The following is a 26283-nucleotide window of genomic DNA, read 5'->3' as shown; positions in this document are numbered from 1 at the left end:
GCCGCCGCGACGTCCCGCGTCGCCTCCGCCGCCGCCGCGCGCCGCTCGAGGGCCGCGACGCGCTCCCGGAGCCGCGCGTTCTCCGCCAGGGCCGCGTCGCGGCTCTCGACGGCGACGTCGCGCAGGTCCCGCAGATCGTCGAGCTCCGCGACGACGGACAGGCGCCCCGGCGCGTCGTCCTCGGCGGTCCAGCCCCGCGCGCGCTGCGACGCCCAGGGCAGGAACCCCAGCGCGTCGCCGTCGTCGCCGCAGGCCTCCTCGGGCGTCCGCCGGGGCGACGCGGGCGGCGACGGCGCCGCGTCCGGGCCGTCGTCGTCGTCGTCGTCGTCGTCGCTGTCGCCGTGGAGCGCGCCGCCGTGGGCGTGGACGCGCCGCGGCCGGAGCTCGTCGGAGACGTCGCCCGTGAACGACGGCCGGCACTCGGACGACGGCTGCTCGTCGCTGAGGTAGCGGTACTTGAAGCGGATCGCCGCCAGGAGCTCCAGTTCCCGGTGCGCGTACTTCCGCAGGAGCGCGTCGATGTCGCCGAGCTTCTTCGGGTTGTGCTCGCCGTAGAGCTCGGCCATCTCCGCGCGCACGCGCCGCAGGAGCGGCGCGCGCTTTTTCCGCCGGAACGCGCGGAAGCTCAGCGCGAGGACGTCGCGCTGCCGCTTCGACGACAGCGTCAGCCGGAGTTTGAGCGGCACGTCGTCGTCCTCGAGCGCCTCGCAGCGCTCCAGGAGGCCGGCGACGTACCAGAGGTCGCCGCCCGCGTCGCCCCAGAGCTTGAGGACGTGGACCGCGGCCGCGGGTCGGAGCTGGAAGACGCACTCGTAGCGCCCGTCCGCGGACGCGGGCTCGAAGTCGCCGTCCGGGTCGCAGCCGATCAAGACGTCGCCGTCGAGGCAGCCGTCCAACCGCAACCCCCGCGCGACGTCGGAGCGCGCGCTCTCGAAGACCAGGCTCTCGCCCGCCTCGTCGAGCGCCGCGGTCACCGCGGACCCGACGCTGCAGGACCCGGGCTCGCCGTCGGCGAGGAGCACCTGGAGCTCCGCGTCGCCGTCGCCGACGACCTCGTAGCGGCCCCGCGCCACCGCCGCCTCCGTCTCCTGGCGCACGGACTCCGCCGGCGCGACGGGCCCGTGCTCCGCCCAGCGGCAGAGCAGGTCGTCGTCGAGCGGCGCGACGCGCGCGTAGACCTTGCAGCCCACGTCCTCGGGCGCCGGCGCGTACCAGGCCTCGTCGGCGCCGTCGATGGCGCCGGGCTCGCCGTCCTCGACGGCCCGGTACCACCTGTGTGGAAACCAACCACTGGTTTGGGTGGTCCTGACCAAACTTGAGAATTCTCTAGCTCGGTCAAATCGAAGTCGATTCGGCTGATTTTTGGATGAATCGATTGCTCTCGTCGAGTTCTCGAAGCACAGCGAAAGAGTCTGGTCCAAATCGTTCGATTACGCGCACATTGAAGTCGGGTTGAAGATTTGATTTCCACACAGGGTACCACGCGACGCGCAGCTCGCCGCGCGTCCGGACGCCGCAGCCCGCGGGCTCGTCGCCGCAGAGCGCCACGAGCAGGCCGTCGCCGGCCCGCGCGATGCGCAGGAACCCCCGCGCGCGCAGGAAGTCCTCCGCGCGGAACCGGCCCCGCGGCCGCCGGCCGCCGCGGCCGCCGTCGTCGTCGCGGAACGACGTCGGCCGCGCGCCGAGGAACGACAGGCCCTTGCTCGGCGACAGCTTCCCTAGGAGCCCGCCCGCGTAGAGAGCACCGTGCGCGTAGGACCCCGGCTCCGGCGGGGACGACCCCAAATCGCGGGACCCCGGCTCCGGCTCGGGCTCGGGCTCGGCGGCCGGCTCGTCGTCCTCGGGTTCGTCCTCCGCCGCGGCCGCGGGCGCGTCGCCGCCGTCGAAGAGGAACTTCTCCAGGAGCCCCGTCGACTTCGTCGTCGTCTTCTTCACCATGCTCATGAGCAGGTCGCGCTTCCGCGCGCGCGGCCTCGGCTCGTCGCTCGACTTGCGCTCGTCGCTCGCCGACCGCGGCTCCGGCGGCGGATCCGGCGGCGCCGGTGCGTCGCGCGCCGCGGCCGAGGCGCGGTCCTCCGAGGGCCGCTCCAGCGAGGGCCGGGACCCGTCCGAGGACCGCGGCTCGTCGTCGTCGTCGTCGTCGTCGTCGAGGGTCTGCGGCGCCGGCTCGGGCCAGGCGTCCTGCGCCGCGCGGGACGGAGCGCTCGGAGGCGTCGACCGCGACCGGCGCTTGAGCCAGCCGAAGCGCGACGGGCTCGACTCCGTCGAGGTGGACCGGGCTGCCTCGTCGGGCCCACCCATCGTGCAGCCCGGAAGCTCGAGAGCGTTGGATGCACCATTGACATCGTCCAACGGAAACCATGTTACTGGATCACGTCCCAGGGCGCGAGGCCGCCGGACATGTCGTCGGCGTCGTCGTCGTCGACGACGCGCCGCGGCGGCGCGTCCTCCGCCGGCGCGGGCGCGCCGTAGGCGTCGTCGAGGAACGCGCCGTCGTCGCCGGCCGCGGCGGACGCGTAGGCGGCCCAGGGCTCGGGAGTCGCGGCCGCGGCGTCGCCCGCGCCGCCGAGCATGGCGAGCTCGCGCCAGCCGTCGTCGCCGCCGGCGCCGAGGTCGCCGCCGTAGGACGAGCCGCCGTAGCCCGAGCCCGCGAGAGCCGAGTACTCGGTCCAGTCGCCGCCCGCGGGCTCGTCGTCGTACTCGCGCCGCCAGCTCGGCGCGGCGTTGTTCTGCGTGTGGTAGTCGGGCACGTAGGCGTTCTCCCAGTCGTCGCTGAAGCGCGCCATGCTCGCGGCCATGACGTCGTCGTCGTCGTCGTCGTCGTCGTCGACGCCGGGCGCGCCGCGGCGCTTCTTCGACACGTCGACGACGAACTCGCCCGCGGCGCCGGCGTCGATGGCCTTGACGGACGTGCTGCACGCGCGCATGTAGCGCTCGTCGCCGTCCTCCGTGATCAGCGTGCACTGGCACGCGCCGCACAGACCGTTTCTGCACGCGCGCGGGATCTTCACGCCCGCGTCGTCGGCGGCGTTGAGCAGGTTCGTGTTCTCCCGCACCTCCGTCGTGACGTCGGCGCCCTCCTTCGTGTTGACGAAGCGGATCTTGATGGTCGGCGGGGCCGCCGTGGACAGGGCGTAGGTGGCGGCGGGGACGAGGGCGTAGAGCTTCATCCTTTGTCGTTTGTTCGAGACGCGGTCGTCGTGTGTCGGGCTGTGGTGGGGCGGCGTGCGGCGGGCTTGGCTTTTAAGGTCGTTGAGACACGCGCGGCTCCTGAATTTGCCGTCGCGCCGCAGTGGTGGCGGCGGAGTTCTTCCGCGCCAACGTTGACTGTGTGACGCAAACCACCCCTCGACGAGGCAGCCCATCGAGCATCTCCATGACATCGAGCGGGCCATGGCCGCCAATGAGGCCAAGATCCCCGACGAGGTAGCCGAACCGATGGCGGCCATGGAGGCCAAGATCCCCGACGAGGTGAAGAGCGACGACGCCGACGAGGTGAAGCGCGACGCGATGGCCGACGCCGAGGCCGACGAGGCCAGCGAGCGCGCGGCCTTGGAGGCCCAGGCCGTCGAGGACGCCGCCGCCGCGGAGGTGCGCGCGCAGGAGGCCGAGGACGCGCTCGCCGTGAAGCTCGCCGAAACCTCGCGGCCGCGATCGCCGCCGCCGTGGCAGTTCTCGGCGCACGTCGTCGTCCACGTCTGCTGCGTCTCCGGCGCGGACCTCGGCCGCCCGACGGTCCTCGAGCTCGAGACGGTGCAGCTCCACGTCGTCGTGGGCCTCGCGGACGGCGAAAACGTCGCCTCCGAGGACCGGACGCTGGCCGTCGAGGCGAACGTCGAGGCGAAGACGGGCGCCTGGGGCGAGGCGGACGGCACCGTGCGCTTCGTCGTGCCGCGAGTCGAGACCGCGAGCCTCCGCTTCGCGCTCTACCGGGCCACGTCGACGGCCGGCGGCTGCGACGACTGCTGCCACGCCGCGTTCCTCGGCCTCGACGAGCCGCCCGTGGCGTTGGGCACCGTGGCGACGCTGCCCCTCGCGAGCAAGGCGGGCGAGGCCTCGGACTGGGCAGACGGTGCACCGCGTGACCACCACCTCGACTCGGGCGCCGTGCTCACGGTGACGACGACCGTGCTCCCGGGTGTCCGTTAGAAGTTTTTAGTGGTCGGGGAACTTCGACAGCGTCAGGATGCCGCGGCTCCGGCCGGAGACCGCGTCGACGGCCGCGATGGCCTTCGCGAAGTCCGGTCCGTGCAACCACGACGGCTCCGTCTCCGGCCAGCAGTCCAGGACGAGGTAGCGGTCGCTCGCCTACCAAGCACGTCGGTAACGATTTTTCATCGTTTTCCCGGTCAAAAACTCTCGAAATTCGTCACGGCCGCAGGACGCGGTCGCTCGCCGCGTGGTGCGCGACGACGGGGCTGAAGTGGCCGCCGAAGGGCGCCTGGCCCGCGACGGTCATGTCGTAGTTGGCGACGACGACCTCGTCCGCGCCGGACAACGACGCGTAGAGCGACTCCTCGAGCACGCACGCGGCCGTTTCCGCGTTCACGGGGCTCGCGCCGAGGCAGTGGAGCCGCGTCCGGCCCGCGAGGTCCGCGCACTCCTGGAGCGTGCAGCCGCTCTCGCGCGCGGCCGCCGGGTCCGTCGACCGGGCTAGAACGTCGTCCTCGTCCCAGGGCCCGTCGGGCCGGTGGGGACCCGACGGCTCGACGGTCTCCCAGCGCTCGATGTCGCGCCCCCAGCGCTTGTCGACGCCGAGGGCGTTGCAGACCATGGCCAGCGTGCAGGGCGCGCAGCACGTCTTGCCCACCTGCTTTTTCCAGTGGGGCCAGACCGCGTCGTAGGCGAGGGTGGAGCCGCACTCGGCGAGGAGCTTCTGGCCCTCGTCGGACGCGAGGGCGATGGGCGGCGCGCCGGCGGTGCGCGCGACGTTGGCGGCCATGACGAGGGACGCGGCGCAGGGGACGCAGGCAAGCAGGCCTCGCATAAGCTTTGCCACTAATGTTCAATCTCGCAAAGTACCGCCTCACGGTGAAGATATCCAGGCGAGCTGTTATTACGATCAGCGCTGCTTGCTCGTGGGCCGGCCCCCCACCGCCGCACGGTCGCACCCGGGTCGCCTGTGCGCCGCCCCGCGTGCGCCGCGGTCCGCCGGTGCCATGCCGAACAAGACCATCAAGGTCTGCGTGCGGACGCGGCCGACGGCGACCTTCGCCGCGGAGCAGATCGTCATCGACGGCGACAAGAACTCCATCGTCATCAACAAGAAGCAGACGGCGGAGGAGGCGGCGTCGACGCTGAACAACGCCCAGACGAACTTCAAGTTCCAGTTCCACCACGTGCTCCACAACGCGTCCCAGGACACGGTCTACGAGACTTTGGCGCGCGACGTCGTGCAGGACGTCGTCGACGGCATCAACGGCACGATCATGACCTACGGCCAGACGGGCAGCGGCAAGACCTTCACCATGCTCGGGGACATGAACAACTACATGCACCGGGGCATCGCGCCGCGCTGCATCGCCCACGTCTTCGCGGAGGTCGGCGCGCGCATCGAGACGGCGTATCGCATCTCGTGCACGTACATGGAGATCTACAACGAGCGCATCTTCGACCTCTTGAAGGCGCTGAGCGACGAGGACGCGCGGGCGGAGTACACCATCGCCGAGGAGCGGGGCGGGCGGGGTGTTTTTGTCCGGGGCCTGACGGAGGTCGAGGTGTCGTCCGAGGCCGAGGCGCTGAATTTGCTCTACTCGGGCCAGCTCGCGCGGACGACGGCGCAGCACAAGCTCAACCGCACGTCGAACCGCTCCCACTCCATCTTCACGATCGTCATCCAGCAGCAGTCGCGGTCCGGCGTGTCCGAGCGCGTCGTCACGTCGAAGCTGAATCTCGTGGACCTCGCCGGGTCCGAGCGGCTCAAGAAGACGATGGAGTCGAGCGACGGCGCGTCCGTGCCCATCGACGCGACGTTGAAGAAGGAGTCCATGTACATCAACCAGTCCCTGACGTACCTGGAGCAGTGCGTCGTCGCCCTCGGGCGCCGGGGCGGGGGCCACGTCGCGTACCGGCAGACGAAGCTGACGTCCGTGCTGAAGGACGCGTTGGGAGGCAACTGCGCGACGCTCCTGTTCGCCTGCATGTGGGGCGAGGCGGCCCACTTGGAGGAGACGGTGTCGACGCTACGTCTCGCGAGCCGCATGATGCGCGTGCAGAACTCCGCGCACGCCGTCGAGCAGGCGGACCCCGCGAAATTGGCCAAAAGGCAGGAGCTCACGATCCGCGAATTGCGCCAGGAGCTCCTCATGCACGACGCGTTGGCCGACCGCTCGGGCGTCAAGTACGACCCCTACACGCCCGAGGAGCAGCGCATCATCGCCGCGGCCGTGCGGCGCTACGCGACGGCCGAGGACGGCAAGGACGACGCGATCCTGGAATTCGAAAGCGTGCGCCAGATGAAGGAGATGTGCGCCCAGTTCAAGCAGTTGTTGCGGGACGCCGAGGACCGGGCCCAGCGCGCGGCGACGGCGGCGTCGGCGTCCATGTCCCACGGCAACCTCTTCGGCGGCACGGGCGCGGCGCCGCCGACGGCCGGCGGCGACGCGGGCGACCTCGGCGCGACGCAGGCGGCCATGGAGGAGGCGGGCTTCGTCGGCGACGCCGAGGCGGGCCGGGGCATCTCCATCGGCCGCGCGGCGGACGGCGCGCGGCCGCCGACGACGGACATGGCGCCCAAGGCGCCCGCCGCGGAGGCCGCGGACCATCGGAGCCCCGACTCCGCGTCCGTCGCCGACTACTCGCGCGGCGGCGCGTTCGACGCTCTCGGCGGCGGCCTGAGCCCCGAGTCCTTCGGCGTCGACGCGTCGGACAAGGGCCGCGCCTTCGAGCACTACAAGCGCGGCGCGGGCGCCGCGTGCAACGCGCAGCTCGCCGCCGCGAAGCAGTCGCGCGGCGCCGCGCGCGGCGCGGCGAAACGGGCCGCGGTGGAGACGAACGACGCGAAGCTGGCCATCGACGCCGCGGCGCTCCAGCTCCGCGACAAGCGCGCCGCGCGCCGCGCGCGGGCCCGCGCCGCGGGCCAGGGCGAGGACGACGACGACGTCGTCGACGAGGAGGAGTTCTTCCTCATGAAGGCGGAGCGCGACGCGAAGCGCGCGTACCGCGACGCCCACGGCGACTGGATCAAGGCCAAGGCGGACCACGAGACCGCCAAGCTCGCCGTCGAGGCGACGAAGGCCCAGCTGCTCGACGACTTCCACAAGTGGTTCGCGGACGTGCAGCGCGAGACGGGCTTCGACGACGACGGCGGCGACGGCGACGACGACAAGCTCGACGACCAGGAGCAGTTCGACAAGATGGAGATGGAGCGCATCGTGTCCCAGGACCCCGACGCCCTCGCCTTCTTCCAGGCCCAGAAGACGCGGCGCGCGAACATGACGCAGAACCGGACGCACCTGCGCCAGCTCCACCGCAACAAGCGCGCCTAGGAGCCCGATTCGGCGATGCTTCGGGGGCGTAACTTTTTACGCGGCTCTCTACGCTTCGAGGGCGGCGACGAGGGCGCGGACCTGGGCCTCGAGCGCCGCGACGCGCGCCTCGAGGCCGTCGTTGCGCTCCTTGAGCGCGCCCACGGCCGCGGCGAGGAGCGGCGCGGCGCGGCCGTAGGCGACGGCCTTGTAGCCCTCGGCGTCCTCGGCGACGAGCTCGGGGAAGATGGGCTCCAAATCCTGCGCGAGGAAGCCGACGTCTCGACCTTTGGGGAAGTTGCGCGACGGGAAGTCGCCGTTCTTGTAGGCGTAGGTGTAGGCCGGGACCTGGGCGAGCCCCGCGAGGGCCAATTCCGGGTCGATGGCCGTGAGGTTCGTCTTGAAGCGCGCGTCCGACGAGTCGATGTACGCGCCCGAGCCCATGACCGTCCCCGAGACGACGACGGACCCGCCGAAGAAGCCGTCGCCCTTGGCGTCGACGTCGCCGCGCACGACGAGCTTGCGGGGCACGTCGAGGGAGTGCTCCGCGTCGAGGTGGAGCGACGGCTCGCCCTCGAGGCTGCCGCCCGCGCCCGCGAGGACGAGCGGCCGCCGCGACGCGTCCGCCGGGTCCAGCGTCGAAATCAGCGCGACGTCGGCGGCGACGAACTCCAGGCCCGCGGCGCCGCCGCCCTCGAGCATGGCGCCGCGGATGACGTGGCCCGAGGCGTCGAGGTCCGCCGCCAGGGCGCCGACGGCCGCGGTCTCCGCGGCGAAGTCGCCGCACCGCGCGACCAACCCCCCGGCCTCCGCGGGCGCGAGCGTGCCGTTGGCGTCGAGGAGCGCCAGCGTCCCCGCCGGCGCGAGGGCCGAGCCGTTCTTCGGCAGCACCTGGACGTCCTCGACGGAGACGCGCGCGATGCCCTCGAGCGACCCGCCGACGATCGCCGCGCCCCGGAGCTCGTGGCCCCCGAAGGCGACGTCGCCCCGCACCTCGAGGGCCGCGCCGCCCGCGCCGCCGAGCGCCGGCGCGTACAAGGTGCCGTTGTAGACGTAGACGTCCGGCCGCGCGCCGAGGCCGCCGCCGGGTCCGAAGAACGCAAAGCGCTCGAAGCCCTCCGGCGGCCGCGTCGCCGCGCCGGGCGCCGCGTCGAGCGTGAAGGCGCGCGCCGCGACGACGCTCAGCCCGACGGCGGCGCCGCCCTCGAGGCGCGCGTCGCGGATCGCGTGGCCGCCGAGGTCCAGGGGGCCGTCGACGGCGCCCGCGACCTCGAGGCGGCCGACGCTCAGCTTGCCCCGCTTGCCGCCCGCGGGCGCCTCGAAGACGAGGTCGCCGTCGCGCCGCAGCGCGCCCTTGTCGTCGAGGAAGACGACGCGCCCCGCCTCGCCCTCGCCCGCGCGCACGGCGAGGTCCCTGGCGCGCACCGCGAAGTCGCCGACGTCCAAATCCGCGGCGGCGCGGAACCGCTCGACGCCCTCGATGGTCTTCAGGTCCCCGGCCTCGACGGCCGTCGACAGCGCGTCCCAGCCCCCGCTCCGCGACCGCAGGAAGGCGCGCGTCGCGCCCGGGGGCACGCTGTGGCCGCCTAACGTGGCGACGTCCGCGTCGCCGTTGCGCACGAACAACAGGCGCCCCGCGGCGTCGGGCGCGTCGCGCGCGTCGCCGCTGCGCGCGTCGGCGACCGTCAACACGTTCGCGGGACTTTTGGCGCCGTCGTCGGCGATGTCGACGAGCGCCGCGTCCGCGGCGACGGCGACGGCGCCGGCGGCCGGTTTCGCGGCGGACCGCGCGAGGTGCAGGTCCCCCCGCAGGCGGAGCGCGCCGCCGACGTCGACGGGGCCCGGCGTGCGCAGGCCCCCGGCGGCGACGACGCCGCCGCCGCCGTCGACGGCGAAGACCTCCGCGCCCGCGACGGTGCCCTCCAACAGCCGCGCGGCCGCGGCCGAGAACGCGGCGCCCTTGGCCGCCTTGGGCGCCGCCAGTTCGAGCACCGTGCCCAGGAAGCCCGGCGCCGTCGCGACGGCCCTGAGCGCCGGGCCGCCGGCGCTGCTCGACGCCGCGCTGAGCCCGCCGTCGGAGACGTCGAAGCCGCCCGCGACGTCCAAACCCCCGGACTTCAACCTCAGGCCGCCGTCGACGTCGAGGCCGCCGGCCTCGACGCGCACGCCGCCGCCGGCGACGCGCAGGCCGCCGGCGGCGATGGCCACGCCGCCGGCCTCGAAGGTCGCGCCGTCCTTGCCGACGGTGAGCACCGGTTCGCCGTCGCCTGGGCAGGAAAAGAGTGATTCAAGTTCGCTTCAACGTGAGTGTTCCGCGCGCGCGCGTTCCGGAAAAATCATCCACGCTTCGAGGCCGTTCCAAGAGATGATCGCTCGTCCAAAAATCAGCCGAAACGAGTGGAAAACGGCCGAGAAAGGAGCCTTTGAAGTTGGGAATTTCGCTCTCTTTTCCTGCCCTGGCCGTCGCTCTCGAGGCGGAGGAGCGCGCGCGACGCCTTGGAGCCCTTGACGACGACGACGTCGGCGCCGCCCGACGCGACGAGGGCCGACCCGCCGTCCGGGCCCGCGAGCGTCGCACCGCCGGCGACGTCGAGCGCGCCGTTCTCGACGGCGACGTCGCCCGCTCGCACCGCGACGCCGCCCGCCGCGACGGAGACGCCGTCGGAGACGTCCAGCCCGCCGAGCGCGGCGACGCGGCCCGCGGAGACGAGGCCGTCGGGCCCGACGAGCACGGACGCGTTCGCGGACCCGACCATCATCGCGTAGGTCGTCGTCGTCCCCACGTAGAGCAGTTCCCCCGAACCTTCGACGCTCACGGCCGTGGCGCCCGCGCCCGCGGAGAAGACGGCGCCCCGCGTCGCCTCGACGAGCCCGCCGGCCGTCAGCCCCCCCTTGAGGTCCAGGGACCCCGCGAGGTCGACGTCGCCGTTGCCCTTGAGGTTCACGGCGACGTAGTTCGCCGCGACGCCCCTCATGAACGAGAAGTCGCCGCTCGGCGCCCGCTCGCTGTCCAGGTTCAGGATCGACCCCGCGTAGAAGGGCCCCTCGGCGTAAAAGGTCTCGATGGCCGTCGTGTCCGTGTTGTCGTCGCAGTTCGCGTTGTGCCAGCCCTCGGAACAAATGCACTGCCCCGTCTCGCGGTCGCAGCGGCCGTGGTTGCTGCACTCGACGTGCTCGCGCACGTCCAGCGCCATGCGGTCCTCGATGAGGCACTGGGGCAGGTCCCAGGCGTCGCCGGGCAGCGTCGAGACGCAGCTGAAGGCCGCGAGCGACGGGTTCCCGTAGTGCGGATCCTCCGCGTCGTGCGGGAAGGACGCGAACTCCTCGAAGCGCACGACGATGGTCGTCTCGCCGCGGTTGCCCACGGCGCCGCGCTCGCAGGTCGCCAACGTGACGCCGGGGAGGCCGCTGAGCATGCGGCCGCACGTCGCGTCGTCGTTGTCGTAGCCGGACGCGGGGAACGTCACGGACTTGCCCAGAAAGCCGAAGCGGAAGAGGCCGTCGACCATGGCGTCGTTCGCGGGCAGCGTCTGGATGGTGATGGCCCGCGTGTTCTGGTTGCTCGTCAGGGGGTCGTCGCCGCGCGGGCAGTGCGCCGTCTCGCAGGCCTCGCCGGCGAAGCCCGGCTCGCAGATGCACACGGCGTCGCTGAGCGACGCGTCCGGGTTCGAGCAGTAGCCGTGGCGGCTGCAGGCGTTCGGGCAGATGGCCGCCACGTAATATGCCGCCTGGGCGACGAGCACGGCCCGAGAGAGCACCACCATCGTGCACCACTGGCACTCGAGCTCGACGGGCAGCCTTTGAAGCACCCGCCTCCGTGTCCCTAAAACCCCGGCGACGGCGCCGCGAGAGCGCCCGCAGCGAAGCGAGGGCGCGCCGAAGCGTCCGGAGCCGGGTGGCCTTTGTTCAAAGTTGAAGTCCTTTTGCGCATACGCGCCGCTTTAGCGCACCGCGGCCTCCGGCCGCCCCCCGCCGGCCGCGCCGCGGTGGTGGCGCGTGTGGACGACGGGCTGGTCGAAGTGGGGCCCGCGGCCCGCGGCCTCCGTGTCGTAGTAGGCGCGGCCGCGGTCGTCGCCCTTGGGCAGGGACGCCATGGTCATGGCCGGGTCCACGAAGGAGCGGATGTCGAGGTGCGCCGGCGTGAAGTGGCCGATGAGGGATTTGCGCGTCGTGCGTACGTCGCCCGCGAGGGAGCCGTGGACGAGCCACGAGTTCCAGACGAGCGCGTCGCCGGCCTTGAGGTCCGGGGCGAAGACCGCGCCCGCCCAGGGCCCCGCGACCTTGGCGTCGAGGTAGGCGTTGACGGCGTTGAGCTCGAGGGAGCGCGTCGGGAAGGCGTCGGTGACGTTGAAGAGGCCCGGGACGAGGAAGAAGCGGTCGCCGCCGGGCGCCGTGTCCTCGAGCGCGACCCAGACGCCCCGCAGCTCGCCGCTCGGCACGCTGTCGAAGTAGTAGTAGTCCTGGTGCGCCGTCGTCCGCGAGTATTCGAAGTAGGCGCTGCGGTAGAGGAGCTGGGACGCGTGGCCCGTGATCTTTTCCAGCAACGTCGCGACCTCGTCGCCGAGCAGGACGTCGCGCGCCGCGGCCGCGAGACCCGCCTCTTCCCGCGACCCTTGGAAGGCGTGGAGGTCCTTGATGGGCGAGTAGTACACGTTGTCGTCCGCGTTCGCCTCCCGCTTCTCGTTGATCCGCTTGAGCGGCCGCCGCGCGGCGCGCGCGGCCTCGACGGCCGCGTTCATCGCCGCGACCTTCTCCGGCGGCACGAGCCCCCGGGCGAGCGTGTAGCCGTGGGCCGCGTGGAAGCGGAAGAGCTGGTCGTCGCTCGCGGCCGTGGGGCGGCTCGCGATCGCGCCGCTGTCCTCGAGGACGAGGCTCCGCTCGCCGTCGTGCTCGCCGACGTAGGCGTCCATGAGCGCGGCCAGCGACGCGCGCCCGGCGAGGGCGCCGGCGCCGTCGACGAGGGGCCGCCGCGCGCCGGCCTCGAGCAGCGCCTCGAGCCCCAGGGTCAGGGCGTCGAGCCGGGTGTTTATGGTCTGGAGCTCGTCGGAGCGTTCGCCGCCGACGAGGCGCCGCCGCCGGGGCGCGCCGTCGTCGTCGTTGGAGCGCAGCACGAGGCCGCAGAGCAGCCCGCCGACGAAGACGGCGAGGGCCTGGCGGGGAAGCAGCATTATTAGACCATCGTTTAGGAGGGGCTTTCTTGAAGCGACGGTGCCTCCGTTGTTTGATGATTCGAACATGGTAGCCTGAATTATGCCTTGGACGTGCGGAGTTTGTAAGCGCGATAATTCTGGTGCCTTACCCAGATGTCGCGTCTGCGGCGCAGCTTGGAACTACGAGAAGCCGTGGCTCGACAGGCTGAGGGCGGCGGAGGCGGCCGCGGAGCAGGCGAAGCTGGAGGCGGAGCAGCGGAAACTGGCGGAGTTTCGGAAGAAGGCGGCGACGGCCGCCGCCGCGCACGCGGCGAAGCTGTCGGCGATATGCCGGAAGGAGCAGGAGCGGCGGGGCGTCAAACGTGAGCTTTTCGGGGAGGAGGAACAAGAATCGGATTCAGACGAAGACGAAGACGAGGCCGAAGTAGCAGCAGTAGAATTAGAAGAAGGCTTGCATCCCGCGAAAAGGGTTCGCGCCGCCGTCGACCGGATCGAGGCTTTCCTTCCCTATTTGCCGCCAGTTCCCGCAGCGCCCGCGGCAGCGACCGACCCAATATCTACCGTCACACCGCCGCCGTTCGTGATGGAGCTCACGGAATGGGACGATCTGAGCGACGCGCAGCGTGCGTTCTACTACAACAACTGCGAGGGCTACTACAGCATCCTCAAGATGTGTCATCCAACGCACGTCAGTGCGTACGAGGACGCGCGGAACGCGCGCCGCGCCGCGGACGAGGCGCTCGTCCGCCTCTCTCTCTCCTTCCCCTTTCACCCAGACGCCAGTCCCGCCGACGCCGCCAGCGCCCTTGACCGGCTCCTTTCCCAACTCAGACCGGTTCTCAAACCGAAGTGGGAGTGAGTTCTGGGAGCCTGAGGGCTCGAACGAGTCCTGGTGCCAATCTAGACGCGCATATGCATTAACGCCCCCCTCAGTTCCAGATGAGGTGCGTCAGGGAGATCTGGAGGTCGCCGGACGTGACGCGGAAGCCGATGACGTTGTCGCCCTCGACGACGTTGTGCGTCGTCGAGAAGCACGCGGACGCGATTCCCAACGTCTTCGACTCGAGCCAGATCGTCAGCTTGTCCATGACCTCCTCCTGGTTCACGACGATGAGCGCGTACTCGTCGAACTTCTGGGACTGGAAGTCGCCGCAGAAGCCGATCAGGCCGCCGTCCTGGACGTTGGGCACGTTGAAGAAGACCCAGTGCGACTTCGCGTTGCCGACCAAAGACCGCTTCTCGTCCTTGTAGTGGCACTTCGTCTGGCCCTGGTTCGTGATGTCGGCGACGCGCGGCGACGGGTGCTGCATCTTCCAGCCGTTGAGCCCGAGCTGGGGGTCCACGAGGTCCACGAGGGACCGGCCGACCTTGGGCTGCCACGTCATCGCGCAGTTGAACGTCGCGGAGCAGAACGGGTCCTTGCACTCCTTCACCAGCGGCGCGTGGAGGGCCTCGCGGTCCCGGGGCTGCAAAGCCCAGCGCGCGTGGTCCGACGGCGGCACGGACCCCGCGGCGAGCAGCTGCTTGTAGTGGTCCACGGCCGTCTCGAACAGGTCGAGGTACGCCAAAGCCATGTGGACGCCGCGGAACCGCTGCATCTTCCAGCCCGCGTGCCATCGCACCTGGCCCGGGCACTCGCAGGCGCCCTCGCAGAACTTGTCGTTGGCGACGCCCGGCGACTTGGCCTTGTTCAGCTGGTTGTAGGCCTTCATCTCGTCGATCACGTGCAAGGCGCCCTCCGCGTGCGCGTAGTGGAACTTCTTCAGGTAGGGGTTGTGGCGCTTGAAGCACACGAAGGGCGCGCGGGGCTGCATCAACGCCTGCCGCACGTAGAGCTCGCCCTTGATCTCGTCGCGCTCGACCATGCGAAAGTCCCAGACGACGACGTCCGCGTCCCGGCCGAAGTTGTCCTCCATGCACACGCTGTTCGGGAACGACGGCACGCCGCCCATGGCCATGTTCCGCACGTGGAAGTTGATGCCCGCCGTCCCGAACACGTCGCGCAGCACGTCGTTGCAGACGTTCGGGTACGACTCCTCGAAGAGATTCCCGTGGCCCGCGACGTCGGACATGCCGCCGACGGCGATGACGAAGCTGTCGCCGAGCGCGAAGGCGCGGAGCAGCCGCTCGACGACCTTGCCGCGGCCGTGCTCGTCGTCGAGGAACTCGACGCCCTGGCGGAGCAGCGCGGCCTCGACGCCCTCGCCGTAGATGGCCAACAGTTTACTCCGCGTTGCCGCGATCGCCGTCTCCACCTCCGCGACCTTGGCCGCGTCGGGCGCGCAGTACGTGCGCGCGACGGCCAGGGCGAGCGCGGCGAGGCGCAGCATGGTTTCGCTTCGCGACGGCGCGCGCGACGACGCTGCTCGTCGCGATGACCTCGACGCGTGGCCGACCTTTGCCTCAGCGCAAACCAGTCGCTAAGAAGCGGCAGCTCTCCCGTCGGTCTGGTCCGGCCGCTCCGTGTCGCTCCTCGGGCCTCGTTCAGCCGCTCCGGCAACACGCAAACGATGGCCAGCTTCGCCACGAAGCCCCACACCACCACAGTCGTCGACCCGTCCGACGAACGCCAGGTGAAGGCCGTCTGCGTCGAGCTCGGCTTCTTCGAGACCACCGCTGGCATCCAACTCCAGAGCGTCACCGGCGGCATCACGAACCAGCTCTTCAAGGCGTCGTCCGGCGGCCGGAGCGTGCTCGTGCGCTGCTACGGCGGCGAGGGCCTCATCGACCGCGACGTCGAGCTGCGGACCTTCGCGGCGCTCTGCGAGCACCTGGCGAAACCGGGCTTCCTCGGCAGCTTCGGCAACGGGCGCCTCGAGGAGTTCCTCGAGGGCCACGCGACGCTGGCCCTGGACGACATGGGGACGCACGCCGCCGCCATCGCGGCGAAGCTCGCGGCGCTCCACGCCTTCCGGGTGCCCGAGGACCTGAAAACGCACCACGGGTCGTGCGGTCTCTGGGCGACGTTGGACGGCTGGCTCGCGGCGGCCTTCGACGCAAAGACGGGGCTCGCGCCGCTCGTCGCGCGGGACGCGGGCTGCGCCGGCGTGTTCCGGCGCCACGGCGACGTCTTCGACGGGGCGCGCATCACCGCGAGCGTCGAGAGGCTCAGAGCCGAGGCCGAGGCGCGGGCGCCCGAGCTCGTCTTCGCGCACAACGACCTCCTCAGCGGCAACCTCATGGTCGACGAGGCGTCCGGCGAGGTCCGCATCATCGACCTCGAGTACGGCGGCGTGAACTACGCGGCCTTCGACATCGCGAACCACTTCAACGAATACGCGGGAGGCACGGGCCAGCCGGAGACCGCGCTCGGCGCCCCCGACGCGGCGCGGCTGCCGGGCCGCGCGGCCAAGGAGGCCTGGGCGCGCGCCTACCTCGCCGCGCGGCCGACGAGCGCCTACGGGTCCGTCGACGCGCTCCTCGCCGACGTCGAGCTGTTCGTCGTGCTCGACGATTTCTACTGGGGGCTCTGGGCCGTGTGCCAGGCGACGACGGAGGGCTGCTTCGATTTCCCCTATCTGTGCTACGGCAAGAACCGGCTCCGGTCGGCGCTCGTCGGGTCTGCCGCGCTGGAGGGTTCGTGTTTCGCCTTCGGCGTCGCCGTGCCGGATTTGGGGGAGATTCCCAAGGACGCCGCGGGGGCCGTGGTGCTCTACGACAAATGGGCCGCGACCTACGACGCGGCCCTGCGGAGCTGGGGCTATTGCGCCCCGGAGATGTGCGCGGCGCTCGTCGCCGAGGTGAACCCGCGCGTCGGGCGGTTGTTCGACTGCGGCTGCGGGACGCAGGGCAGGACAAGAGAGCGAAATTCCCAACTTCAAAGGCTCCGATCTCGGCCATTTTCCACTCGTTTCGGCTGATTTTTGGACGAGCGATCATCTCTCGGAACGGTCTCGACGCGTGGATGTTTTTCTCGTGACGCGCGCGCGCGGAACACTCATGTTGAAGCGACGTTGAATCTCTCTTGTCCTGCCCAGGCGGGACGGGGCTCGCGGTCGACGCGCTCCGGCCCGCGCTCGCGGCGGCGACGGCCGTCGTCGGCGGCGACATCTCCCAGGCGTCCCTCGACCGCTGCGCGGCCCGGGGCTACACGGCGACGCGGCGCATGGACCTCGAGGACCCGTTGCCGCTCGAAGGGAGTATCTTTGACGCCGTCGTCTGCGTGGGCGTCCTCAGCTACGTCCGCGACTTCAGGCGGCTCTTCGCGGAGTGGTGCCGGATCACGTCGCCGGGCGGCGTCGTCGTCTTCACGCACCGGGCCCACCTCTGGCACGGCGACGACGCGAGCCGGGAGGCGGCGCGCGAGCTCGAAGCCGCGGGCACATGGACGCAGACGTTCGCGAGCGAGCCGCGGCCGTACATGCCGAACAACCCGGACCCGGACGAGCGCGCCAAGACGATCGTCTGCGCGCGCTTCATCGTGGCTTAAACTTCGTTTTTTTTTAGCTTCGAAAGTAGCTTCGAGATGGGTGCCGGCCGACTCGCGCTTCGTCGTCTTAGGGGGACCGACCTTCGGTGCTTGCGGGGAGGAGGGCCGGCGCGCGGTGCGCGCGGCCTAGTCCTGGTTCGAGCCGCCGGTCCACTCGAGGCCCGCGGCGCGCGCGGCGACGGACGCGTCGTCGGACGCGATGGCCTCCATGTCGGACATGTAGCCGCGGAGCTCGCGGCCGATGACCTCGACGGGGTGGTTCCGGATGGCGGCGTTGATGGCGTTGAGCTGCTGGTTGTCGACCTGGTTCGAGCCCGTGTTGAACTTGGTGCCGATGACGTCCGTGTCGATCTTCGCGTAGAAGTCCTTGAGGAGGGGCTTGCAGGCCTGGTCGTAGAGGTAGCAGCCGTACTCCGCCGTGTCGGAGATGACGGAATTCATCTCGAAGAGCTTCTTGCGCGCGATGGTGTTGGCGATGAGCGGCGTCTCGTGGAGCGACTCGTAGTACGCGGACTCGGCCTTGATGCCGACGGCGGTCATCGCCTCGAACGCGAGCTCGACGCCCGCCTTGACCTCGGCGACCATCAAGACGGCGTTGTCGAAGTACTCCTGCTCGGGGATCTCCATGGGCCCGGCGGGCGTCTTCTCGAAGCCCGTCTCCGCCGTCTCCGCGCGCCACTTCAAGAGGTTCGCGTCGCCGTTGTCCCAGTCGGCCATCATGCCGGACGAGAACGCGCCCGTGATGATGTCGTTCTGGTGCTTCTGGTAGAGGGGGCGCATGATCTCCTTGAGCTCGTCGGCGAGCTCGTAGGCCTTGACCTTGGACGGGTTGTCGAGGCGGTCCATCATGCCCGTGATGCCGCCGTGCTTCAAAGCCTCGGTGATCGTCTCCCAGCCGTACTGGATGAGCTTGGACGCGTAGCCCGGGTCGACGCCCTTCTCGACCATCTTCTCGAAGTTGAGCACGGCGCCCGTCTGGAGCATGCCGCAGAGGATGGTCTGCTCGCCCATCAAGTCGCTCTTGACCTCCGCGCAGAAGGAAGATTCCAACACGCCCGCGCGGTCGCCGCCCGTCGCGACCGCGTAGGCCTTGGCCTGGGCCATGCCCAAACCTTGGGGGTCGTTGGGCGGGTGCACGGCGATGAGCGTCGGCACGCCGAAGCCGCGCTTGTACTCCTCGCGGACCTCCGTGCCGGGGCATTTCGGCGCGACCATGATGACCGTGAGGTCGTCGCGGACCTGCATGCCCTCCTCGACGATGTTGAAGCCGTGGCTGTAGCAGAGCGTCGCGCCCTGCTTCATGAGGGGCATGATGGCGCTGACGACCTGCGTGTGCTGCTTGTCGGGCGTGAGGTTGAGCACGATGTCCGCGGAGGGGATGAGGTCCTCGTACGTACCGACCTCGAAGCCGTTGCTCTGCGCGTTCACGAAGGACGCGCGCTTCTCGGCGATGGACTCGGCGCGCAACGCGTAGGACACGTCGCAGCCGGAGTCGCGCATGTTCAGGCCCTGGTTGAGGCCCTGCGCGCCGCAGCCGACGACGACGCACTTCTTGCCGGCGATGGCCTCGATGCCGTCGTCGAACTCGCTCCGGTCCATGAAGCGGCACCGCGCGAGCTGGTCGAGCTTCTCGGCCTGGCTCAGGGAGTTGTAGTAGTTGAGGCGCTCCGCCGAGGCCAGCGTCGCGGCCTTGACCGTGCGCGCGCCGAAGCGGCTCGCCGGCGTCGCCGTCGGGGCGAAGGCCGTCGCCGTCGCCGCGAGCGCGACGAGGAGCGCGGACGTCATGGTGGTCACGGGCGTGGCTGTGAGACGGAGGCGGCGCGACCTTCTCGTGGACGCGCGCGACGGCCTGAGAACCGCACTTGACTTTGCGAACGCCGTCGACACGGGTGGGTGCTAGCGGCGCCGCTTCCCTCGCCAATGGTTTGCATCTCATTCAACATTGAAGGTGAACTTAGCTGCCCCTCGGTGTCCGCAGCCATCGACGCCGGCGTCTTCTGCCGCGCCGTCGAGCACCGCTGGGACCATGGCCGCGTACCAGCGCGGCAACTCCTTCAGCGACGCCATGCCGCCGCCGCCGGTCGACGACCGCGACCCCAAGGACGAGGCGCCGGACCCCAACGCGAGCCCTTACAAGGGCATGCAGTCCCTGGGCAGCGGCGACGGCGGCTTCCCCCAGTTCTACAAGCGGCCGAACGACGACTTCGTGACTTTGGGCCACGACCCGCCGCCGGACGGCGCCATCGCCGCCGAGGAGCCGCCGGCGAAGCCCTGCTTCCAGATCAAGCGGCGCCGGGATCACGACAAGATGATGAAAAAGTCCAAGGACGGCGTCGTCATCATGGCCGCGACGACGGCCTGGGACCTCTACTTCGCCATCCCCTGGTTCGACGCGCTCGCCCACGAAGAGGACACCGTCGCGCACCTCTGCAAGGTCGACCTCGACTCGTCGTTCACGGAGTTCATCTTGGACAAGTACGACTGCCAGTACCGCCCGACCTACTTCTACATCAAGGACGGCGAGGTCGTCGACACGACGCTGGGGGACACGGAGACGACGGAGGAGTACCTGACGCACTGGGCGAAGCACGGCCGCGCGAAGGAGGGCCTCAAGCAGACGGAGGTCCCCGACTTCCTCAACATGGGCAAGGAGGAGGAGGGCGACGACGACGACGAGGCGGCGACGACCAACGGCGCGGACTCGGAGCCGCCGCCGGAGGGCGACGAGTAGGGGGGTGGGTAACGGTGTTGCCGCGCGCGAACATTACAGCCCCTTCTCCTTCGCCTCGAGGATGAGCGAGAGCTGCGCGAGGCGCTCCTCGAGCTTGCGCTCGACGAGCTCGAGGCGCGCCTGGGCCGTCTCTACGGCGAGGAGCTCCTGGCGGCCGAGCGCCGGGTCGACGAGGTTGCCGAGCGCCGCGGCGACGGCGAACGCGAGGCGCTGGCGCCGGCGGTGGCCCGGCCACGACGCCTCCGCGGCGACGGACCGCTCGTCGACGAGCGCGCGCGCGGCCGCCTCCAGGTCCGGCGGCGCCAGCGCCAGCAGATTCGTCGGCAGCTGCACCGCGGACCGCTCCAGGCTCGCGCCGTCGGCCTCCAGACACCGCGCGAGGACGGCGCAGTTGTCGGCGACGAGCGCCCACACGCGCCGCTCGAGGGCCGTCGAGGAGGCGTCGAGGTCCGCGTCCTCCGGAGGCCTCAGGTTCGCGTCGAGCGGCGCGAGGTCCGCGACGGCCGCGGTGCCCCCGGAGAGGCGCACGCCGCCGACGCCGTACTCGAAGGGCCGCCACCGCTGCGCCTCGTCCTCGCCGCCGGGCACGTCGCCGTCGAGGACCCAGGCGCAGTCCGCGCGGAAGTGGGGCACGCTCTGGGTCACGCTTTCGACGCGCAGCCGCCCGACGCACTGCGAGACGACGAGGAGCCGGCCGTCGCCCTGGCGCGCGACGGCCAGCACCTCCATGCACGCGCCCAGGCGTTCCGCGTACTTTCCGTCCGGGAGCACGTACTCGGGATTTCGTAAGTTCTCCGACCCGCCGGGCAGGTAAAAATGCCCGAAGAACCAGGGCCGCGGCCGCCGCACCAAACGCTCGAACATGGACGTGTAGTGGGGCACGTGGACGTTGTAGACCTGGCGCTCGCCGGGAAGCGCGTTCCACTGCACGCGCCAGAGCGGCAGGTCCGCGAGCTCGCCGCCGTCCGCCGCGTCGTCGCCGCCGCTGTAGAAGAGGTCGTTGAGCCGCTTCACCGTCTCCGACCGGTCGTCGGCCGCGGCGCGGAGTGGCGCGGATCTTCCGAGCTGTTGCTGGAGACCATATGTGCGTGGCTGCAAGAGGCCATGCGCCGTCGCCAGCCAGCACACGAGCAGCAGTCGTGACATCTCTGAGATTTTCGAGCCCATGCCTCGAGAGAGAAAGGCAATGAGGCTTCAAACAGACCTTCAACTTGCGAAAGATACCCTTAAAGCAGCCAGCCCCGGTGCTGACCGACCACCTCGGACGTCGCGAGGGCCCGCGCGTAGGCGCGCGCCTCGAGGATCGTGCCGGCGTAGGTCGCGCCGACGGTCACGGTCCCGCCCGGGACCACGGCCGCGAGCGTCGCCGGGAGCCAGGTCCAGCCCTTGCCGACGACGCCGCCGCCGTCGCAGAGCGCGCCGTCGACGACGACGAAGGCGAGGCGCGGGCCCGCGTCGGCGACGACCGTGAACGCGTGGGGCCCCGGCTTTGAAAGCTTCGCGGCGCACGCCCGGTCGGCCGTAAAATCCAAAGCCGCGCCGCCGGCGCCCTTCACGAGGAGCCGCGGCGCGCCGTTCGTCCCGACGACGAGCTGCACGGCGGCGTCCGACAGAAGCAGTTCCCCCTCCTTCGACGCGTTGTGGCCGGCGACCTTGAAGGACAGCGCGAAGCCCTGGCGCGGCTCGGACACGTTTCGGAGGTCGGGCCACGCGACGGCCGGGAACGAGCCCGACGTGCCGTTCACCACGAGGCGATCCGCGTCCGGCTCGCCCGCCGCGGACTCCTGCGCGAGCAACCCCGCGACCAGCGCCGGGTCGAGGTCGACGAGGAAGAACGTCGACACGTGCGTCGGCATGCCTTTCTGCGCCAGCGCGACCTTGACGGCGCCGTCGGCGAAGAGGAAGTCGGGGTAGCCGCCGGCCGCCGTGCCCGTCGTCGGGTAGGAGCGGTCGAAGATGGCGACCTCGGGCTGGGACCACAGCAAAGACCCGTCCGGCGCCTCGCGGCCCGCGGAGAGCCAGTAGGGGTTGCGCACGCCGTCGACGTGCGAGTTGTAGAAGAGCAAGAGGAAGCGGTCCGTGCCCGGGATGCGCTTCGCCGTGAAGGGGGCCCTCGAGCTCTTGACCGAGGTGACGAAGGCGCCGAAGTCGCCGAGGGGCTTCGACGGGTCCAGGGGGTCGGCGTACCTCGCCAAAGTCGTCGGCCGCCAGCCGCTTCGCCCGGTATCGTCGCGCGTCGTCGCCTCGAAGAGGAGGCCCCGGTTGCTCCGCGTTAAAATCGTGAACCCGGTCCCGTTCGCGAGCGGGAGCAACTTCGGCTCCTCGATGACCGTGGTCTTGTTGTCGAACTGGGGCGGCGGGACGATGCCGTGGTCCCCGCTCGGCACCATCTCCCACGTCACCTCGTCCTGGTCCGGCTCCGTCAGCAGATTCGGCGAGAACATGACGAAGACCTCCTCCGGCGGATTCTCGACGTAGCCCCCGATCTTCGTGAACGCGAAGCCGACGCCGAAGGGCCCCGTCTTCATCTGGTCCACGGTCCAGAGCATCTGCGTGTCGCCTTTGAACGTGTTCTCCCGGTCGACGGCCGTGGCCCGCGTAGGCACCGCGTAGCGCTGGTCGGACCAGGTCGCGCCGTCGTCATCCGAATAGCGGCGGAAGAAGCCGCCCATCAAGTCGTTGCGCCCGGGCGCCGTCTTATTCTCCGAGTTGACGTTGTAGATGGCGTGGACGCGGCCCGAGGTCTCCTCCGCGACGACGGTCGCGTAGGCGTTCGGGTAGCCGCCCGACGCGATGCCCGCCTCGATGGTCGTCACGTTGGACCACGTCGCGCCGTTATCCGAGGTCGACGTCGCGTAGCACTGCTCGCCGCTGCTGCCCTCCCCGCCGAGCGACGCCGTCAGGACGCACGTCCAGGCCGAGGGGTAGTCGGACGCGCAGTAGGTCTGGTCGACGTAGCCGGCCTCGAAGACGACCTGCGCTTGCGTGACGTCGCGCGCGTCCGGGAAGGCCGACGGCGGGACGGGCGGGGCCGGGAGCGGCGTCGTCGTGGCGTCGTAGGCCCAGAGCCTTAAGTCGCCGCCGCAGCGCTCCTTCGTTTGTCCCGGGCTCGTCGTGCCCGAGCAGGTCGCGTTGCACTCGGCGTCGGGCGTCGACGTCGCACCGGCGGGGACGGCGTGGTCGCAGAAGCAGGCGTGGCCCGCCTCGACGCCGGCAATGCCATACTTTAACGCTCGGCAGGCCGCGGCGCAGTATTCGAGAGTGAGCGCCGTGCAGCCGCCGGTCTTGTCGCAGACCGTGTGCGCGAGGAGCCGCGCGTCGGCCGCGTCCTCGTAGCAGCCGGGCAGCGCGAAGGCCGCGTACGCGAGGAGCGCAAGCGCGAGCATCTCAGAACTTGATCGGGCCATCATCGGCGATGTTCAAAGATATAAACGACAAGTTGTTCATCAAGCGCGCTTTTCGTAATTCCTGCGCGAGCGATCGAGGCCTCAAACGCGCGGCGCTGCTGCCCGAGGCGGCCTATGCAACGGAGGCGTACGCCCCTGCGCCGCGCCCATTCCCCGAACACCACCGTGCTCGGCCTGACGCCGGCGGCGATGGCGCAGCACATCCAGGAGCAGGAGGAGCTCCGGCTTTTGAAATCGAAGAACAGCGCCATGCGGCGGCGCCTCGAGGAGAACGGGCGCTACCCCTGGTCGCCGGGCGGGCGGCCGTCGTCGGCTTTGAAGAAGACGTCGGCGTTGAGCCAGTGGGCGTCGACGAGCGGCGTCGCGCTCGCGGCCGCGACGGCCGGGGGCCGCGAGCCGCCCGCCGCGCCGCGCGCGACGCCCGCCGCGCCGGCCTCGGCGGCCTCCGCGACGTCCGCCCTGTCCGCCGCGTCCGCGGCCTCCAGGGCGTCGTCGTCGTCCGCCGCGAGCCCGAGCGCCGACGCGCTCCGCGCGGAGAAAGTCGCCGCGACCGTCGCGCTGTGGTCGAGGTCCGCGACGGCGACGTCGCCGCCGGCCCCCGCGCCGTCGCCGCCGCAGCAGTCCGCGCCGCCGCGGAGTCTCGTGCGCCGCGAGCTCACCTACGACGGCGCCGAGGAGGTCGCCGCGACCGCGCGCCTCGCGGACGAGCGGCGCCGCGCCGCGGAGCGCGACCGCGACGCGCTCCAGATCAAGTACGACGCGCTGGCGCGCGAGAACGCGGCGATCCGGCGCCAGGCCCTCGCGGAGATCGCCAAGTACCGGCCGACGCCCCTGAGCCGCCTCCTCGCCAGCCTCGCGTGCTGGGCGGGCCTGCTCCTCGCCGCGCTCGCGCTCGCGCGCGAGCTGCCCCGGGACGTCGTCCGCGACCGGGCCCACTAGGAGGGGCGGCGGCGTTGCGAGTGTACTAACCTTACTGGATGTACTTCGCGAGGAACCGCTTGTGGAAGTCGTTGCGGATCGTGTCGTTGATGAAGGTGCGGCCCTTCTTCTCCGGCGCGCCGCGGGCCTGGTTCCGGAAGACGACGTCGTCGTTCCACTTGCGCTTGACGGCGCCGCTGGGCTCGTCGTTGAGCAGCGGGTTCGTCGTCAAGGCCGCCGCGTCGCGCGCGGCCTGCGCGTCCGCCGCGGCCTCGGCCTCCTTGCGCAGGCGCTCGGCCTCGCGCTCCTTCTTGATCTTCTCGAGCTCCAGCGCCAGGGCGAGCTCGTCGTCGTCGTCGTCGTCGGAGTCGTCCGAGCTGTCGCTGTCGCCGTCGGACTCGTCCCGATCGTCGTACGCGTCGAGCTCGCCCGGCCGGAACGCCTCCTGCCCCAACAGCAGCTTGGGCTCCGGCGCGAGCGTCGGCGCCGCGGAGAGGAGGGGCCGCTCGACGGCGGCGTCCTCGCCGAGGTCCGCCTTCTCGATCTTCGACGCTCGGTCGTCGTAGATGCCGTCCAACTGATGGCCGGAGCGGTACTTCATCTTCAGGTGGTTCGGCCGGTCCCGCGCGTGGTTCATCATGGACCGCACGCCGCCGCTGCCCCAGACGCCATGCTCGTTCCCGTGCTCGCGGGCCGCCGTGAACGTCGGCCGGTGCGCCGTCGTCATCTTGGCGGTGCGTCGGCGGCGCGGCGGTCAAAGCGAGGAGGAGCGGGGGCGCGTCGAGCGTCGAGAGCGGCGGCGACCGTGCGGGGCGCCGGGCGGGGCGGGCGTGCGGCGCGCGGTGGACGGCGAGGCGGGCGCGGCCTGGTTGCGGAGAGGCGATCGAGTTCGCCGCCTCCGCCGTCGCAGTCCGCTTCGCCGCACCCGCCGCCCCGCCGCCGGCCGATCGCGCCGAGATGGCCGCCGCCGCGAAGCGCGCGCGCGTCTACTTCGACATCCAGATCGGCGCGCGGCCGCCCGCGCGCGTCGAGTTCGAGCTCTTCAGCGACATCCTGCCGCGCACCTGCGAGAACTTCCGCGCGCTGTGCACGGGCGAGATGGGCGGGAACCTGAACTACGCCGGGTCGGCCTTCCACCGCGTGATCCGCAACTTCATGATCCAGGGCGGCGACTTCACGCGCGGCGACGGCACGGGCGGGTCGTCGATCTACGGAACGAAATTCGAGGACGAGGGCTTCCAGTTCAAGCACACCTGCGGCCACCTGCTGTCCATGGCCAACGCGGGCCCGCACACGAACGGGTCCCAGTTCTTCGTCACGCTCCGGCCGACGCCCCACCTCGACGGCAAGCACGTCGTCTTCGGCCGCGTCGTCTCCGGCGCGGCGACGGTCGACGCCGTCGGCAACGCCAAGGTCGACGACGGCGACCGGCCCCTCGCGCGCGTCGCCATCGTCGCCTGCGGCGAGCTCGGCAGGGCGTCCGCGCCCGCGGAGGCCGCGAAGGCGGCCGAGGCGGCCGCGGCGCCGGCCGCGGAACCGGAGGCGGAAGAGGAAGAGGACGAGGAGGACGAGGACGAGGCGGAGGACGAGGCCCAGTTCGAGGGCAAGTCGGAGCTCGAGAAGCGCCTCTTGCGGCTCCGCATGCAGATGAACAAGGGCCGCCGGGCCAACGCGGCCGCGACGAAAGCCGAGCGGAAGAAGAAGAAGGAGGACCGCGACGGCAAGGTCGCGCGGCGCGCGGACCGCGCCGCCGACAAGCAGGCCTGGAAGGACGACCTGGCGAAGCGCGGCGTGCCCGAGGACAAGGCCTACCTCCTCGAGACCGCGGACTTCGCCGGCCGCCGGGAAGACGCGAAGCGGAAGAAGGAAAAGCGCAAGGCCGCGTTCGGCTGGGACGTCTTCAACGAGGACTCGAAGCACAAGGCCTACGAGAAGCGCACGGAGGCCCTGCCCGTGTCCGCGGACTGGGAGGAGCCCGTCGCGGATCTGGACCCGCTGACCTACGGCGCGGCGGGCTTCGACGACCCCAAGGCCGTGTCGCGCATGGCCGACGAGCTCGAGCAGCGCGCGCAGAAGCGGTCCGAGTTCTCGCGGCGCCGCACGGAGCTGCCCGGCGCCGACGTCGACTCCATCAACGACCGCAACAAGCACTTCAACAAGAAGCTCAAGCGCGCGTCGACAA

The 26283-nt window shown here is 71.0% G+C and overlaps 4 protein-coding genes across 4 annotated transcripts; 2 read left to right on the top strand and 2 right to left on the bottom strand.

The window, feature by feature from the left end:
* Window positions 1-5159: 5159 nt before the first annotated feature.
* AURANDRAFT_26360 (hypothetical protein) lies at window positions 5160-6308 on the top strand (the record flags this gene model as incomplete). The annotated part of the gene is made up of 1 exon (XM_009038795.1): window positions 5160-6308. A coding segment is annotated over one exon (1149 nt), but the record flags the coding sequence as incomplete, so codon positions are not given.
* A 5099-nt stretch (window positions 6309-11407) lies between these two features.
* Window positions 11408-14946, bottom strand: AURANDRAFT_64278 (hypothetical protein; the record flags this gene model as incomplete). The annotated part of the gene is made up of 3 exons (XM_009038743.1): window positions 11408-12616; window positions 13178-13223; window positions 13592-14946. 3 exons carry the CDS (start codon window positions 14944-14946, stop codon window positions 11408-11410), a joined length of 2610 nt encoding a protein of 869 aa, XP_009036991.1.
* A 2152-nt stretch (window positions 14947-17098) lies between these two features.
* Window positions 17099-18938, bottom strand: AURANDRAFT_53694 (hypothetical protein; the record flags this gene model as incomplete). The annotated part of the gene is made up of 1 exon (XM_009038742.1): window positions 17099-18938. One exon carries the CDS (start codon window positions 18828-18830, stop codon window positions 17172-17174), a length of 1659 nt encoding a protein of 552 aa, XP_009036990.1.
* A 6138-nt stretch (window positions 18939-25076) lies between these two features.
* On the top strand, window positions 25077-25571 carry AURANDRAFT_16046 (hypothetical protein; the record flags this gene model as incomplete). The annotated part of the gene is made up of 1 exon (XM_009038796.1): window positions 25077-25571. A coding segment is annotated over one exon (495 nt), but the record flags the coding sequence as incomplete, so codon positions are not given.
* Between the last annotated feature and the right edge of the window lie 712 nt (window positions 25572-26283).

Source organism: Aureococcus anophagefferens (assembly GCF_000186865.1).
Source record: "Aureococcus anophagefferens unplaced genomic scaffold AURANscaffold_9, whole genome shotgun sequence".
NCBI classification, from domain to species: Eukaryota; class Pelagophyceae; order Pelagomonadales; family Pelagomonadaceae; genus Aureococcus; species Aureococcus anophagefferens.
This window is presented reverse-complemented; position numbering and strand designations above follow the sequence as displayed.